The 16,384-nt window shown below is 42.8% G+C and overlaps 1 protein-coding gene across 1 annotated transcript in view; it reads left to right on the top strand.

Moving 5' to 3' along the window:
* Window positions 1–16,384, top strand: part of WRNIP1 (WRN helicase interacting protein 1) — a 152,525-nt gene that overhangs the window by 125,123 nt on the left and 11,018 nt on the right. The window contains exons 5-6 of the mRNA XM_040353628.1: window positions 12,875–13,030; window positions 14,640–14,719. Coding sequence (XP_040209562.1) covers window positions 12,875–13,030; window positions 14,640–14,719 — 236 coding nt within the window. The remainder of the gene's footprint in view (window positions 1–12,874; window positions 13,031–14,639; window positions 14,720–16,384) is intronic.

Here is a 16,384-nt window from a genome sequence, read left to right as displayed (position 1 = left end):
AATCCAATTTCATAACACACACATTTGATGTTTTATTACCAAATATTTTCACACCAAACCAATTATTATATATTTTACACACATTTTGAATACATAAGTGATAACTCAGCCATTACAGCTCGAGTTCTAACCATTTTAACCAAAAAACTGTCCCACGAGACAGGCTCAACCTAAATGAGCCTGGCACCCCACACGAACCACGGCCAATTCAATACAAGGTTCCAAATCTAAATTAAAAATATCCAGTGCAACTGCAGACAAATGCACATTAATCTTTCTGTAAAAACCTCTCAAACCCCCTTCTAGGTCAACATGGCGAAAAGACAAGCCATTAATAGAAGGCATGAACTTTGAAATCGCTCGGTTGATATGTTTCCTGATTTTATCAAAATGTTTGAACTCAGGAACTAACAACCACTGTAATCTAGTAATTATTTCTGAAAAAACTAGGATGGTATTAGGCAAAATCGAATGGATATGGAATAAATCAAATTTAATTTGACATATAATTTCCAGCGTTTTGCGGTGACCTATATCATTTCTAGATAAACGAAAAATTAGGATACCAGGAGGAGGACAGTTTAAGTACATGTAGGACAATGCCTTGCGCAATTCAAACCATGACATACCCCTTTTACCAAACCACCACATTTTTAATTGATCAGTCCGAAGTCCCAAATTAGAACCATAGACTCTCTCTAAAGCACGTTGATGAGCCCAATGGATGTATGAGTGACCTATAATCCAAACATGGCACAGTGAATCTGTAAAATTTTAAACAAAAATGAGGTCTAACATATGAACGATAACAAGAAGACCGCCAACCCCCTATACATTTAATATCATTTTCAGACAATCCCAGGTTAGAAGCTTCTGTAGCAGCCCCAATACGGAATGAATGGGATGTAATACATAAGTGATGCAAATTGAGAAAATGCAAACATTTCTTCAGTACGGATTTGAATTGAAAACGGGTGAGAGGTAAGCAAGTTGCATAAAGCAACAGGTGGGACTCGCTAGACGGTCTTAAGTTGGTACTGTTGTACCAAGAAAACTGGACAAACTGGAGAGTTGCCAAGTTGTCGAAGTAATCCAATGCCCTCGACCCAGCTGATCAGTTTTACTCTTTCTCAAGAAGATCTGCAGGAAGCCACTACTCAGTTTTACATCAGATATGAAAATTCCAGAGGAATCTCCAGTCTTAAGAGGAAGCAATTCTGAGATGTGAAATGCTCCAAAAAAACTGAGACTAAAAGCTACTCTAAGGAGAGAAGCAAACAGAAGTAGTGGACTCGCATAAGCGAGATAGAACATCAGCAGTAATTGGTAATCTCGAGTCCGCAACCATATTGCGTTTGCGATATCCTTTCAGCGCTTGTCTCACCGAAAATAATTCTGTACAAGAATGAAAACCTTGCAATTTAAGAAAAAAATAAATTCCTGCCAAAGTCTTTGTTACATGGAAATACGAATAACAACGTGCCAATAAAGAATCCAAAAAAGACTCAATTCCGAGAATTGAGAAGATCCGAATCCCATATTGCTCAAATATGAGCACCAGGAAAACCACGCGGCTTCATAAGTCGTCCACGTGAAAGGTGTAATCGAATTTTGAATAGAGGAAGCCACATTAGTTAAAGCAGGTCCCATAAATGTGGCGGACACCGGCAACCCTCTCCATCTGCCTCCGAAACCAGAAACCGAAATTTTTGGACCTGAAAACGGGACAATAAGTCAGCAATGACGTTATCTACTCCTGGAACAAATTGAGCTTTCAGCCAAATATTTAATTTTAAACATTGTAATACTATTTGCCTCATCATAGTAAGAACTGGTAAAGACTTGGAGGAGAGGCAATTAATCGCATAAACCACCCCTTTGTTATTGGAATGGAATAAAAGCCTACGATTTCTAAAATAAGGACCCCACAACTCTAGGGCAACCAATATGGGAAAGAGTTCCAAAAGAACAACAATTTTAGTCAAACCTTTATATTTCCAAGATTGTGGCCAACGATCAGCTGACCAATGTCCTTGCCAAAAGAGACCATAGCCAACAGACCCAGAAGCATAAGGCCATAAATTGAGAGCAGACGTAGAACAAAAAGGTGCCTGCCATAGCGTACAACCATTATAATTTAACAAAAACTTGCGCAAATTATTATATCTTCTTTTAACTCTGCAGTAATGCGTATAAAATAAAATGGAGAGGAAACACCCGAAACAGACCGATACAAACGCTTAGAGAAGACTCTACCCATAGGGATAACTCCTGGAGGCAAAAGCCAACAATCCTAACAACGTCTGTAATGTTTTCAAGGTAACTTTGTTTGGAAAGAACAAAAAAAACTAGATCCAATTATTTTTTTACTTTTTCCACAGGCAACCTAAATACAATGTCAACGGTATAGAAATGCCCAAAAATTCAAGGCAAGTGGTTGGAAAAACTGTTTTTTCAGGGGCTAAGGGGACTCCAAATTTTCTACATACTACTTGAAATTCTCCCAAAAGTAGAAACAGTCCCTATAAACAGAAAGTCATCTAAATAATGAATCCAATTAGACCACCCAGATTTAAAGGATACCACCCATTCTAAGAAAGTTGAGAATTTCTCAAAATAACGACATGAAAGTGAGCAGCCTATAGGGAGGCATTTGTCGTACTAAAAATCCACCATCGAAAAAAAACCCTAAAGGATTAAAAGCTTTGGGATGTATAGGTAGTAACCTGAATGCAGATTTTATATCCGCTTTTGACAACAACACACCTTTACCAATATTGCCAATCTTATCCAAAGCATTGTCAAAAGACGCATAAGATACCCTACAGAGAGAAGGATCTATGCTATCATTAAGCGACATTCCATCCGGAAAGGATAAATGGTGGATGAGACGGAAAGTTTTATGATCGATCTTAGGAATAATACCCAATTGCGAAAATCCAAATATTGGAAAAAGGGGGGGAATCAAAAGGGCCAGCTACACGACCTTCTTGGACCTCTCTTAAAATGTTATCAGCTACAATGGCAGCGTGCCGTTGAACAGATGGTATATTATCATGAAGCAAACACCTAGAACCTGAGAAAAAGGGCAGTAGCGGTACTCCTCAGCGCGACCCAAAAAACGACTTAAAAAAAACAACCCAGACACCTGCTGCTGCCCACACAACCTTAAGGAAGCCCCCCTGCAACAATGGACTGCTTTCTGGACAAAAGCAGTCTGCGGGTTCTTTCGGACTGGCAGCAAACCAAGACCAGAGATGTGGCCTTGTTATGCATCATGGTAGATGCGCCTGCTATGGAGGTGAGTGGCGGCCCCACCCCTCCCTTACCACAGCCAGATACCACAAAAAGAATCGCCCAAGCTGTTGCTGCGATTCTGGCCCCTACCATAGAAGCTTCTGTGGAAAAAATTGTGGGTAGGCAGTGTGATAGGATGTGATGCAGTCGGCTGCAAGGCTGGGGTACTTATCTTGTTACACAAAAACCTTAAATGTGAAGTAGTAAAAATAGACTCACCGTCCACATTTGTTTGGGCAGGGCTTTTTTTTACTCAGAAAACAGGTGCAAGATCACAGGTGTGGTCAAATTTCATTAACAATGGGAGGGTCTTAAAGGGGCATTAAATACCATGAGTGCGTTACGTGCAGAGTTGGGTGGGGGGGGACAGAGTGCAAAGTTCAAGGTTGCGCTGCATACAGAGTGCAGAGTTCAGGGGTGCCCTACACACAGAGTGAAAGATTTTCCACAGCTGCTAACCTCTGCATTCCCCATCCACATCTCACTTTCACCCCTGTCTATTATCATGCAAATGTTATAATTAGGGATGAGCTTCGCGTTCGAGTCAAACTCACGTTCAAATCGAACATCGTATGTTCGTCAGTTTGTCGAAATAAGAACGTTAAGGGCCGTTCACGCCAAATTCGAGTGGCGCGTCACGGCCCATAATTCACTGCGGCATCGCAGTGCATTGCTGGCTGATGATTGGCCAAGCATGCACTATGACCCGCATGCTTGGCCAATCACAGCGCACAAAAAACGAAGAGCCATAAAGCTACATAGTGTGTGTACTGCCTTTGTCCTCTGAAGTTTGCACCTAAAGCTACGTAGTGTGTACTGCCTTTGTCCTCTGCAGTTTGCACCTAAAGCTACATAGTGTGTGTACTGCCCTTGTCCTCTGCCGTTTTCACGTAAAGCTACGAGGTGTGTGTACTGCCTTTGTCCTCTGCAGGCCATTACTATGTCTGGAAGGACAACAAGGAGAGGCAGAGAGTCACGAGGGCAAGCAGGCTCTGTGTCTAGAGGCAACAGTGCTGGTCGTGGACACGGTTCATCCTCCTCAGCACTTGGCGGTTGGACACGCTCGTCCTTGCTTTCGGGAGCTGGCCGCATTGAGCCACAACATGCCGAAGACTTGGTAGAGTGGATGACCAAGCCGTCCTCATCCTCCTCATCCTCTCTCACCCAGGCTTAGGGTACTTTGTCTGGCAAAGCAGCTGCCAAGGTGTCCTCTTCCCTCTGCTCAATGGCATCAGTCACTCCTTCCCTAGCCCCACCATGTTTTCCTGAGTCCCCCGAACTGTTTGACCACAGTGTTGGGTACATGCTGCATGAGGATGCGCAGTAACGTGAGCCCAGAGAAAGGGAAAGCCCAAGAAGGACAGCAATCTGGCAGTCATGTTCCCCCAGCTGCAGCATACTGCCAGGTTTTCTACAGTGATGAGGGAGGGGATCATGAGGTCACTGACTGTACATGGGTGCCTGATAGGAGAGAGGAGGAGCAGGAGGCACAGGCACATCTCCAATGAGGCAGGATGCCCTCCAGAGGCCAGCTTATGGGCAGCACACCGACTGCATCACAATGCAGAGCTACGCATGTGCAGGGCGCTGCTGTGTCTCAGCGTTATTACAAAAGTTCTTTGGTGTGGGCCTTTTTTTAGATGAGTGCATCAGATCGCACCATTGCTATTTGCAACATATGTCTCAAGTGTATCTCGCGTGGCCAAAACATTATCCGCTTGGGCACCACATGCTTGACCAGACATATGTCGACCTGCCATGCAGTTCGTTGGCAAGCTTACTTTAAAGACCCACACCAAAGAACAAAGCGGACCTCCCCTTGTCCCTCATCAGCTGAGATCTCCAACCCCACTATACCCTCAGTCCTCTCTGGAGCCTGCACTGATACGACTGAAGGTGTAGAATTAGGTGTGTCACAGCCTAGTACATGCGGGCAATCTACTATCGGTACACCAATGGCAGATTGTACCAGGCAAATTTCCCTGCCCCAGCTGCTGCGGCACCAAAAGAAGTTCTCTCCTAGCCATCCACATGCCCAGCAGTTGAATGCTAGCTTAGCTAAATTGCTAGCACTTCAACTGCTGCCTTTTCAGTTGGTAGATTCTGCCCCCTTCCGTGAGTTTGTGGTATGTGCGGTACCTCAGTGGTAAGTTCCCAAACGCCACTTTTTCTCATGGAAGGCCATTCCGGCTCTCTACCGCCATGTGGAAGGCAATGTCCATGCCTCGCTGGACAGGGCGGTCAGTGGTAAGGTGCATATTACCGCTGACTCATGGTCCAGCAGGCATCGACAGAGACGTAACCTATCTTTCACGGCGCATTGGGTGACTCTGCTGGCAGCTGGGAAGGACGCAGGACAAGGTACAGTAGTGTTGGAGGTTGTTCCGCCACCACGCCTCCAAAATGCTACTACTGGTTGTGACACACCTCTCACCTCCACCCCCTCCTCTTCTTCCTCTGTGGCCTCTTCCTGTGCTGATGTGTCCTCGGAACCAGCGGTGCTCCGTAGGCATTCAAGGGGCTACGCAGGCAAAGAGATGCCATGCGGTGCTTGAGCTGGGGACAGGAGCCACACTTGGGCAGAGGTTCTGTCAGCTCTGCAGGGGCAGGCTCAGAATTGGTTGACGCCACGCCAGCTTAAGCCAGAAATGGTGGTTAGCGACAATGGCACCAACCTCCTCTCCGCCCTGCGACAGGGTCAACTGACCCATGTGCCCTGTTTTGCTCATGTCCTTAATTTGGTGGTGCAGCGGTTCTTGGGCAGGTACCCGGGCTTACAGGATGTCCTGAAGCAGGCCAGGAAAGTCTGTGTGCATTTCCGATGGTCATATAATGCCAGTGCTCAGCTGGCAGACCTCCAAAGGGAATACAACCTGCCCAAGAACCGCCTAATCTGTGACATGCCCACCAGGTGGAAATTCTACGTTGGCCATGCTGCAGCAGCTGCACACGCAGCAGAGGGCCATCAAGTATCTGTGCCAATATGGCAGCAGAACTAGGTCAGGGAGCTTGATTTTTTCCCACGTCAGTGGGCCATGATCAGGGATGCATGCACTGTCCTGTCACCATTTGAGGAGGCCACGAGGATGGTGAGCAGTGACAGTGCATGCATCAGTGAGACTGTCCCTCTTATTCACATGTTGGAGCACATGCTGCGTGGAATAATGAACAGGGCCCTTGAGGCAGAACAGAGGGAGGAAGAGGAGGACTTCCTTACCTCTCAAGGCCCCCTTTATCCAGACAGTGTTCCTGCTTGCCCTCTTATCACACAGAAAGAGGACGAGGAGGAGGATTGTGTCAGCATGGAGGTGGAGCCTAGCACTCAGCATCAGCAGCAGTCTTCAAGGGATCAATTACAGTCCCAAGGAACCCATGGACTTGTACGTGGCTGGGATGAGGTGGCTGCGGATCATGTCGTCCTCAGTGACCCAGAGGACTCCGCACCGAATGCCTCAGCAAACCTACGTTGTATGGCCTCCCTGATCCTGCAAAGCCTGCGGAAGGATCTTCGTATTCGTGCTATCAAGGAGAGGAATCATTGCTGGCTGGCAACTCTCCTTGATCCACGTTACAAGAATAAGGTTTCTTCGGGAGGCCTTGCAGAAAGGCCTGTGCAACGCGTTCCCAGAGACTGGGGGGTTACAAAATCTAGGTCCTGGACAACGTGTTGCTGAGGCTTCGGTCAGTCACAGAAGGAGCGGTGGAGAAGGTGGCCGTTTGACCAATGCGTTCAGACAATCTTTTAGTCCGCAGCCCCAAGATATGACCGGTTCCAGCAACCATCGCCAGCGTCTGTTTTACATGGGGCGGGAATACCTAGGGGCAAGATCAGACTTGGACACCTTTCCCACCGAAAATCCTCTGGCTTACTGGGTCTTGAGATTGGATCACTGGCCAGAGCTTGCACAGTATGCAATTGAGCTACTGGCTTGTCCTGCATCCAGCGTTTTTCAGAACGCACATTCAGTGCTGCTGGAGGCTTTGTAACCGATCACAGGGTGCGCCTCTCCACCGACTCGGTCGATCGACTGACCTTCATAAAAATGAATCAGGCTTGGATCACCACCAGCTACCAAGCACCTGATGCTGATGTAACTGAATATTTTTTTTTTTAAATGTCAGATCCCTTCAAGACTGCCTATGCTGATGCTGAGTGACTATACTGTTATGTTGAGTGACTATCCTTTTCCTCCTCAATGATCATGCTGATAGCTTGTAAGAACATTTTTGGTTCTGGGCACCGCAGTTTTAAATTACTTTTTTCTTATAGTAATCTCATTTTGTGCAGGGACAGTTCTAAACACGTGCCACCTCAGACATACTATAGACACCCAGCAGGTACGATATTTAAAGGATTTTTTTTCACTTTAAGCATCATTAAAATCACTGCTCCAGAAAAAACGACCGTTTTTGAAACTTTTTTTCATTGATACATGTTCCCTGGGGCAAGACCCGGGTTCTCAAACCCGTTTTGCGACAAGAACTTGCATTATAGGCTTTAAAATGAGCACTTTTGAATTTGAACGTTCGAGCCCCATTGACGTCAATGGGGTTCTAAATGTTCGCGCGAACGTTCGGTCCGTTCGAAGGTTCTGGTGCGAGCCGGTGGGGGGGGGGGTATTCGCCTCATCCCTAGTTCTAATACACCATTGCACTTTGTTTTACTAGCTTAAGTGAAAATCAGACTTGTACTAGTCAAGTTTGTGAGCCTCTTATCTTTGATGACTAACAGAGTACCAAATGTCAAGTAGTTTAACTTTAAGGAATGCAGAACACTGGTGTTTGTTTAGTTACATAATTAGCAGGTCATCCGCATATAAATATATGCAGCTACAGAGTTTTGAGATAATTAAAGGGGAACTCAATTTTTGTGGGAAAAACTTTGCAAATGAAAAAACAAAAAATCAATAGCAATAAAAAATGAACAAGCCATGTTGTAATTTGATGTTATGCCAGGTTACCTTTTCAATCTGCAGCCAGTGTAATATTCTGTAAAAATTCAATGCAATATGGCAACCTAGATCCATTCTGTACACAGTTGACTCCTGCAGGAGTCCTTTTCCATCACAAAGAATTGCTCTTGTTGCAGTATTTGATTCTCCTCGGCCCTATCTGTCTCCTGAGGGACCTTTTGACCTACAATCTGTTACTGCAGTCCTTACGGCTGCCTTCCCTAGAAACAACCTGGCTCTTCACTGTCCTTTAGCAATCCTGGACCCGGTTTTTAGCACCTATTCCTGGCATCTCCACGTGGAACACCATGGAGATCTTCCTTGAAAAGAGTATGTTTCCTAGGCTTTTACATTTCTTGCAAAGCTGAACGTTCTATCAACTACGATCCTCATATGAATGCAAGTTGACAACTAATTAGTAATCTTAGATAATTTTCGAACAGGACTGCCCAGCTCAGATATTCACTATATTAGTCCACTTCCTGATGACCTCCTAGTATGTGGCACATTTTGCTCTTTTCACCCCTGCCGGTTTTTTGGGATTATGGGGAATACCCTTTTCTCATGGCCCCCTTTTTGTGCTGTCTATCTGCTTTTTTTTGGTGTCTCCTGCTAAGCTAGGGAATATGGAATTTAGGTCTTTAGACCAAGAAGTTGCAAACACTATAGTTGTACTCTGGACAGGGTAGGGTAGCCATTTCACCTATTTTTGGAATACGTTTACTCTTGCTTACTCAATGGGTTGACTTCCTCAGAACAGACAGTTCCTGGGTTGTTGTGGGATCCCTCTGTGGGTTTGTATTTTGATATTCCACCTGTAATAGACAGGTAGATGTACTTTCTACACTGAACAATGTGGAGTGTCATTTATGGCCACGCTGTCTTTCCTACAGTCAAGATTTTGTTTACCAGATCCCCTCTTTTGATGATCCCCACTTTAAACAGTGAGTTTTCTGCATGTGTTCCTCATTCTTTCTTACATGAAAGTATTCTTCGCTGGAAGATCTTGTACTCCGCAGGACAGGACACGGTGTTACCCTGCTGCAGTTATCCCCTAAATGGGATAGTGTAAATTCACAGTCCTTTGTGGGACCTGTTTGTTAGCCCTCATTCACACCAATGCGATTTGTTATGTGCATAATCACATGACAAGTCACACCCTATTTTCAGCAATGGAACCATTCAAATCGTTGCAACTTAATTTGCAGCGACTTTGAAAAATTTTCCTGCACTTTTCTGTGATTTCATTGTGACTTGCATTGACTTCTGTTAAATGAAGTCACAAGCCGCAATAAAATTGTAGATCCGAATAGCACTGATCTGCGTCTTTAAAATTGTGCTAAAGTAGAGTGATTTCAAAGCCACACTGGTGTGTGAACCAGGGCTTAGGGGTTAATTGGAGGATAAGAGAATGAGTATCGGGTGAATAGTTCCAGGGCTAGTACAAGGATTTCTACCTCTCACTCCTCTGCAGACAGTTCATTTTTTTACAGGGATCGGTTGGATGTTTCCATGATCATATATTTAATACCTGATTAGGCAGGATTGCAATGAAACTATCACACTCTTTAACCACTTGCTTACTGGGCACATAAACCCCCTTCGTTCCCAGGCGAAATCTCAGCGTCCGGCACTGCGTCGCTTTAACTGACAATTGCGCGGTCGTGCGACGTGGCTCCCAAACAAAATTGGCGTCCTTTTTTCCCCACAAATAGAGCTTTCTTTTGGTGGTATTTGATCACCTCTGCGTTTTTTATTTTTTGCGCTATAAACAAAAAAAGAGCAACAATTTAAAAAAAATATATATTTTTTTTACTTGTTGCTATAATAAATATCCCAATTTTTTTTTTAAAAAACTATTTTTTTTCTCAGTTAAGGCCGATACGTATTTTTCGACGTATTTTTGTAAAAAAAAAAAAAAAAATCGCAATAAGCGACTGGTTTGCGCAAAAGTTATAGCCCTACAAAATGGGGAACAGAATTATGATTTTTTTTATTATTATTTTTTTTACTAGTAATGGCGGCGATCTGCGATTTTTATTGGGACTGGGATATTGCGGCGGACGTATCGGACACTTTTGACACAAATTTGGCGCCATTCACATTTATACAGCGATCAGTGCTATAAAAATGCACGAATTACTGTATAAATGTGACTGGCAGTGAAGGGGTTAACACTAGGGGGTGAGGAAGGGGTTAACTGTGTAGCCTGGGTGTGTTATAACTGTGTGGGGGGAGGGGGGTGACTGGGGGAGGGGACCGATGCTGTGTCTCTATGTACAAGAGACACAGATCGGTCTCCTCTCCTCTGACAGCACGTGGAGCTCTGTGTTTACACACAGAGCTCCACGTCCCTGCTGTCACCTGCCGTGTCACCGACGATCGCGTGTACCCGGCGGACATCGCGGCCACCAGGTACACGCATCGGGTCTTCGGCGATGCGCCGGGACAGTTTTTACCCGCCGCGCGCCACCCAGTGGCGCGCGCGGGTAATGCACATACAAGGCCGTGTTTAAACGGCCACTTGGCACTTGAGAGCCGCGCTGCGGACGTATTTCGTCTATAGCGCGGATCTCAAGTGGTTCAAAATATGTGGTTGTTGTTTGAAATGACTTGTTCTTACTTACCCCAGTTTGCATTTCTTTATACCCTTTTTCCTACCTGTTGTTGATTACTGCACCTTCTCCCTTCTTATGAGAAATTCTGGGTTAGTACCTGTGATGAACCCAGGACCGCCATCAATGCTTCATTTGTCCAGAACCAGCACTATCCAAGACTCATAACCCACCCAATCACCAGATAACACCAGTCTTGGAGTACATCAGGAATAGCCTTTTATTTGAGATTTCACACAAATATATACACAAGGATGACAATACAAACTGTAACCAGAAACCTAATTAACATGAGCTAATTATCTAATCCTTTAGACTTGGTGACTCAGAGACATTACCTTTAGGACAGACTTGCCGTATTTTAGCTCAGAAGACACAATCAACATTATCATACATAGAAACACAGAAAACCTTCACATAATAGCAGAGTTAATTAACACAAACAACAATGGGTGAAATACTCTTAGAGCCCACACTAGCCTTATTTACAATAAACACATAAGAACAGGCAACAGACAGGTGGCTGGAGTAGATGACATCAGCATCTTCTATGAGCCCCAACATTATGAATTAGTCACTATTTATAATATGGCATTTACGGGGTTCCCAGAGTTTGTGTTTTGGGGGGACATGGACTTGAATCCAGAGTAACATTACTTCAAGGTCCCCAGGCATACACCTTGCAAAAAGTATTGTTCCCTTAAAATCCAGAGCCCATAATCAGAAGGCAAGAGGCTAGCATTCAGTCCTCTCCAAAAGCCTCTGGCCCAGCTAGGTCTGTCACAGTACCCATCAGTATTTAGCACCTTAAGGGTTAATTTTCCCTTATCTCCATTTAGATTGTATGCTTTATTGGCTCTCACATCTATGGCCATCTCTTGATTGGCTGTTTGCCAGGTAACATTATTTCCTACCATGGATCTCACTCTTTATGTTGTTTAGGAGTGTTCATCTTCACCTTCAGCAGTTGACAGTCATTTCTCTGGATATAATCTGTTCAAGATTCATGTCACTGAAGTCATGTATTAGATATGCTAGGCTTGATGGTTTGGGCACCAAAAAAATACCTTTGCAGTGAAACCTCAACCTACTGTAAGGGTTAAATGCATGTTGGGTCTAGGGGTTTAGGAATACTTTCCTTATTTCTCACTCCCAACAGCCTTCCATCATGCTCTGTGACCACCAGTTCCCAACAGCTCCTCTCTGAAGTGCTCTGGCCATGTCATCAAATACATCAGAGAACCAGTAGTCCTGCATTGTGTTTGAGAATGACAAAGGCCTGTCCACAACCTTGAGCATCAAAGGAGAGATCTCTGGCAAAGGGTGAATAAAGTAAGTATTGTAGCCTTTTCTCCTATTTTCTAGGCTTAACGTGCATTTAATGCTTGCAGTGCTCACTGCTAGAGTTTTTCTGTTGTTGTCATTTTGAGATTTCAGGTCTCAGCCTTCTCAAATGATCTGTATGTATGTCTGTTAGATTTTCCCTAAAGGGACCTTTTTTTTTTCTTCTGAAATTCCACTTAGTAAACTTTTCTTCTTCTTCTTCTTCTTCTTTTTGACCACATTGGTTGTTCGTTTTCTCCTGTTCAGGTAGTATGTATCTTCCAACTTTTTTTCTTCTTTTTTTTTTTTTTAAGTGGTGATGGTTGGACCTTCCATATCTCCTTTGGGTAGCAGAGTTTCCCCTTATTTTTGAATATCTGCCCTGTTCTGTAATACCAGTTTGAGGATTGGTGCTCCCCCCAGCCGTGCTAATTTCTGTATTTTGTTGGTCATTCTAACTATATTCTTCATTCTGGAGTTTAATAATTTATTTACCATACTTGTATAGCACAGACACATTGCTTTATGTGCACAGTATGAGGTCCCGAATTCACATTCATACTGTACATACGAAGGTCAATTAAGACAGAAGTTACAACTTGTTAAATAGTGATATTAATAATATTAATATTATTATGCAGGATTTATATAGTGCCAACATTTCATGTTGCTGACTTTACATTTTAGGGGAAGAACACTACAACTGTATATCAGCATTACACAAATCTATGCGAGGATCTGATCAGAATGCCTCTTTGTATTGGCTTGGTCGAATGCTTGAAGGTGGAGAAGACCCCCTTTACGTGGCTAGACGTCTTGTAAGATTTGCAAGTGAAGATATAGGTATGTAATTCTTGTTCAGCCACCTCATCGGTGTCAACGGCTGTTAAGTCATGTCATAATTATATTGCACTATTTAGAGACTTTATAGATCCACCTTAATGAGCAGGTGGTACCATGAAACATTTAATCACACAATATTATAAGAAATTGTCATAAAAAATTTACAACATTGATGGTAACATAACTTTAAGAAGAATGTTTTTTTTATTCTGTTATATTGTGTAATGACAGTTTTAATAATGTTTAAAGGCACAACATCCTAGCTTCACATGGGAATGTGTGTGCAGCCAGGATGGCCTCCAGCAAGAATCAGTAGATTTTTGTTGGCAGTTGTAAATGCTGCTTGAAAATACTGTTTTCGACCTGCAGCTGTGAGATTTGTACTGTGAGGCGCCGCTGCTGTGTGCTTGTAGGGCCTCATGGCAGGAGGACAGCTGCTTGATAATGCACCTAAAGCTGCGTTTGCACATGTGTTCAGGCCCATCAAGCATTTGAGCTTGAATGGATTTTTTGCGCCAGAATATTAATTAATTCTGGTCATTGGAATGAATGAGTGCTCACGCGCTAAATGTATTTAGTGTTCAACCACGTTTAGGCACGTCAAGTGTTTTTTCTGACCAAAGGTTCCTCTCGGGATCATGCCGGTGATGTTTTTTTACTGCCCGTAAATGCTTCTCTTCTAATACATCTGTAAACACCTATGTGTGCATGGACACATAGACTATCGTAGAGGTGCAATATATAAAAAAGTCTGGTTCTACTACCAGCGTTCAGTAAATGGTTACCAGTGCCTGGAGGGCAGCTGCACAATCTGAAGTATAGTATAGAAGACATACAAAGGTCTGTCAACTCGATATAAAATCCAATCTTCTTTTTAGTAATTCTATCAAGATATAAAATATAAAGGGGGTTCAATATACAGAGAGGTTGACACTTTTCAGTCCTCGTAATGACTAAGGCCCCTGTGAGGGCTGAAATGCATCAACCTCTCTGTATATTGTCACTGTACTTCTCTGCTTGCTTTTCTTGATCACTGTTATAAGCAATAGGTTTTAGCTGTCATGAATGGATTTCATTCATGACAGCTTGCTTACTATTGTGATCTTTGATTGGCTACAGCTAATCACATGTTACATGGTGTTGTGATTGGCCCAGGTACCATGTGATAGCGGTGGGCCAATCACAGCATCACAATATTAAGCAAAACAGTCATAAATGGCTTCCATTTATGATTGTTTTGCTTACATCACGTGATACCCCGGCCACTCATAGCGGCCGGTACTGAGCGCTGTGATCCGCTTTGTCCACTGGACACATCACTGTTACAAGCAATGCCTGCAGCTGCCACCCACTCACAAGTACCATGGTGGGCAGCAAGTGGTTAAAGGAAACAAAAACTGTAAGGCTTTAAACACCTTTTTAGATGTGCCTGAAATGTTTTTAGCTCATTTAAACTGAAAGCTAAATTGGGTTTTAAGTTTATTTAAATATCTTTATATTATTTTGGTAATGAATTACAGGGAATTTTTTTGAGAATTTAAATCTTTTTGTATATTATGTTGAAGTTTTTGGATTTGTAATAAATAATGTTTATTTTCCTGTTGTCCAGGTCTAGCTGATCCCCTGGCTTTAAACCAAGCAGTGTCAGCTTTTCAAGCCTGCCATTTTATTGGAATGCCGGAATGCGATGCAAGTTACTTTTTACTATACTTATCACAAGTCTTTGACACCAAGTGCACAAGTGTAGCTTTAACTCCATGTGACATTTTGCAGTTTCAATCATGATAGTCTTCCTTTAACTCCTTTTGTGTTCACGCTTCAGTTTTGGAAACCTAGAACATTTTGCAGTATTAAATAATCCAATAGATAATGCTACATGGCAGCCTTACTATAATCTATAAGTAAACATAAGAAATGAAAATGCTGTACTGATGTATTTCAACAAGCGATGAGCAGTCATCAAGGGGTGAGGCACTAAGAATCTCTCAGGAAGCCTAGACACCAGTTTCTGGCTTCAGTTCAAATAGTTTTCACATGTGTTCACTAAAGTTTACAATCTAACATTGACGTACTATGGATTAAATACTACCACAGGAATACAAACGTATTGCATAGTGTCTACAATCCTTTATACCATGACAAAGGATGTATAAATAGGTGTCAACCTGTGGAGTATGAGCAATAGAATGCCTAATCCTATCCAATGCCTAAAATTCACACCTTCTGAAATTGCAGGCCTAGTTACTGTTAAAACAAGTATCGGAAGCCATAGAAATGGTAACCTGTCAGATTATACAGTAATTAAAATGAATGGTATTATGCACAGTGCATGGCAAGTAAACATCCGGGTATGGTTTTTACATACTACTGTAAAAAATGTATTTATTCATTTTTTTTGCCTGGAATGATCAGTTACTCTGATCATTACTGAATATAGCCTAGATGAAGCAATATAATAAATATATCACATTGCCTTTGTCATATGAAATGACAAAGCACCACTGGTGATAAACTAAAAGTACGTATGTGGTCATTCAATATTCTAAACCGTCAGTACATGCGCTTAAATAGAAGCTCTCTCTGTAGTTACAGACACTATGAAGAAATGTATTCATTCATTGTAAGTACTGAGTAGGTGCTTTGGTAGAGCAAAGCAGGGTGAACTGATTGCAGAGAGACCTGACCTTGACTGATTTTGTTTTACTATTACTTCACTGCGTACAGAGGTCGCTGAGGGGTAGTTTTACTGCTTGTTAAGAATATGTACATACTTTAGTGTCTAACTTTGTCACACACACACATTGTCCATTTTCAGCAACAAAGTTGATACATGTGGATTTCTTCATCTGCAAACCATTGGTGCAATTTTTGGCTTTTACACAGTGATTCTCAGGGAAAAAATAATTTATTTCTACTTTGTCAAAAAAAGGCATGTTTAAATAGGCAAAACATGAGGGAATGGGTATGTATTGCAAAAAATATACTAATGTGCTAACTTTTTTTTTTTTTTTGCTGAGGCACTGCTTTGATAAATATTATAATCGGTGAAATGCTTAAAGGATAAGTTCACCTTTCATATTTAGGTTGGAACATGTTACATATTCCAGCTCATGCCCCCCGTGTGTGACAGCAAGCAGGGGTTCTTCTTCCCACTCCACCCACATGGTCACGTTATTCTTGCATAGATTCCTGTAAATGAATACACTACAAGTACCGTCTCCCACCACGGCAGGCAGACCTGTAGTCTTAATGAACCACAGGCGTAGCTTATTAAAGTTGCTTGCATGATTAAACAGCTGATCGCGGATGCAATACTTTGTAGCCGCCTGATCTATAAAATAGTATATGCACATT

The sequence above is a fragment of the Rana temporaria genome, chromosome 5, assembly GCF_905171775.1.
Source record: "Rana temporaria chromosome 5, aRanTem1.1, whole genome shotgun sequence".
Lineage (NCBI taxonomy): Eukaryota > Metazoa > Chordata > Amphibia > Anura > Ranidae > Rana > Rana temporaria.
The sequence above is the reverse complement of the archived record's forward strand: the minus strand, read 5'-3'. Positions and strand labels throughout refer to the sequence as shown.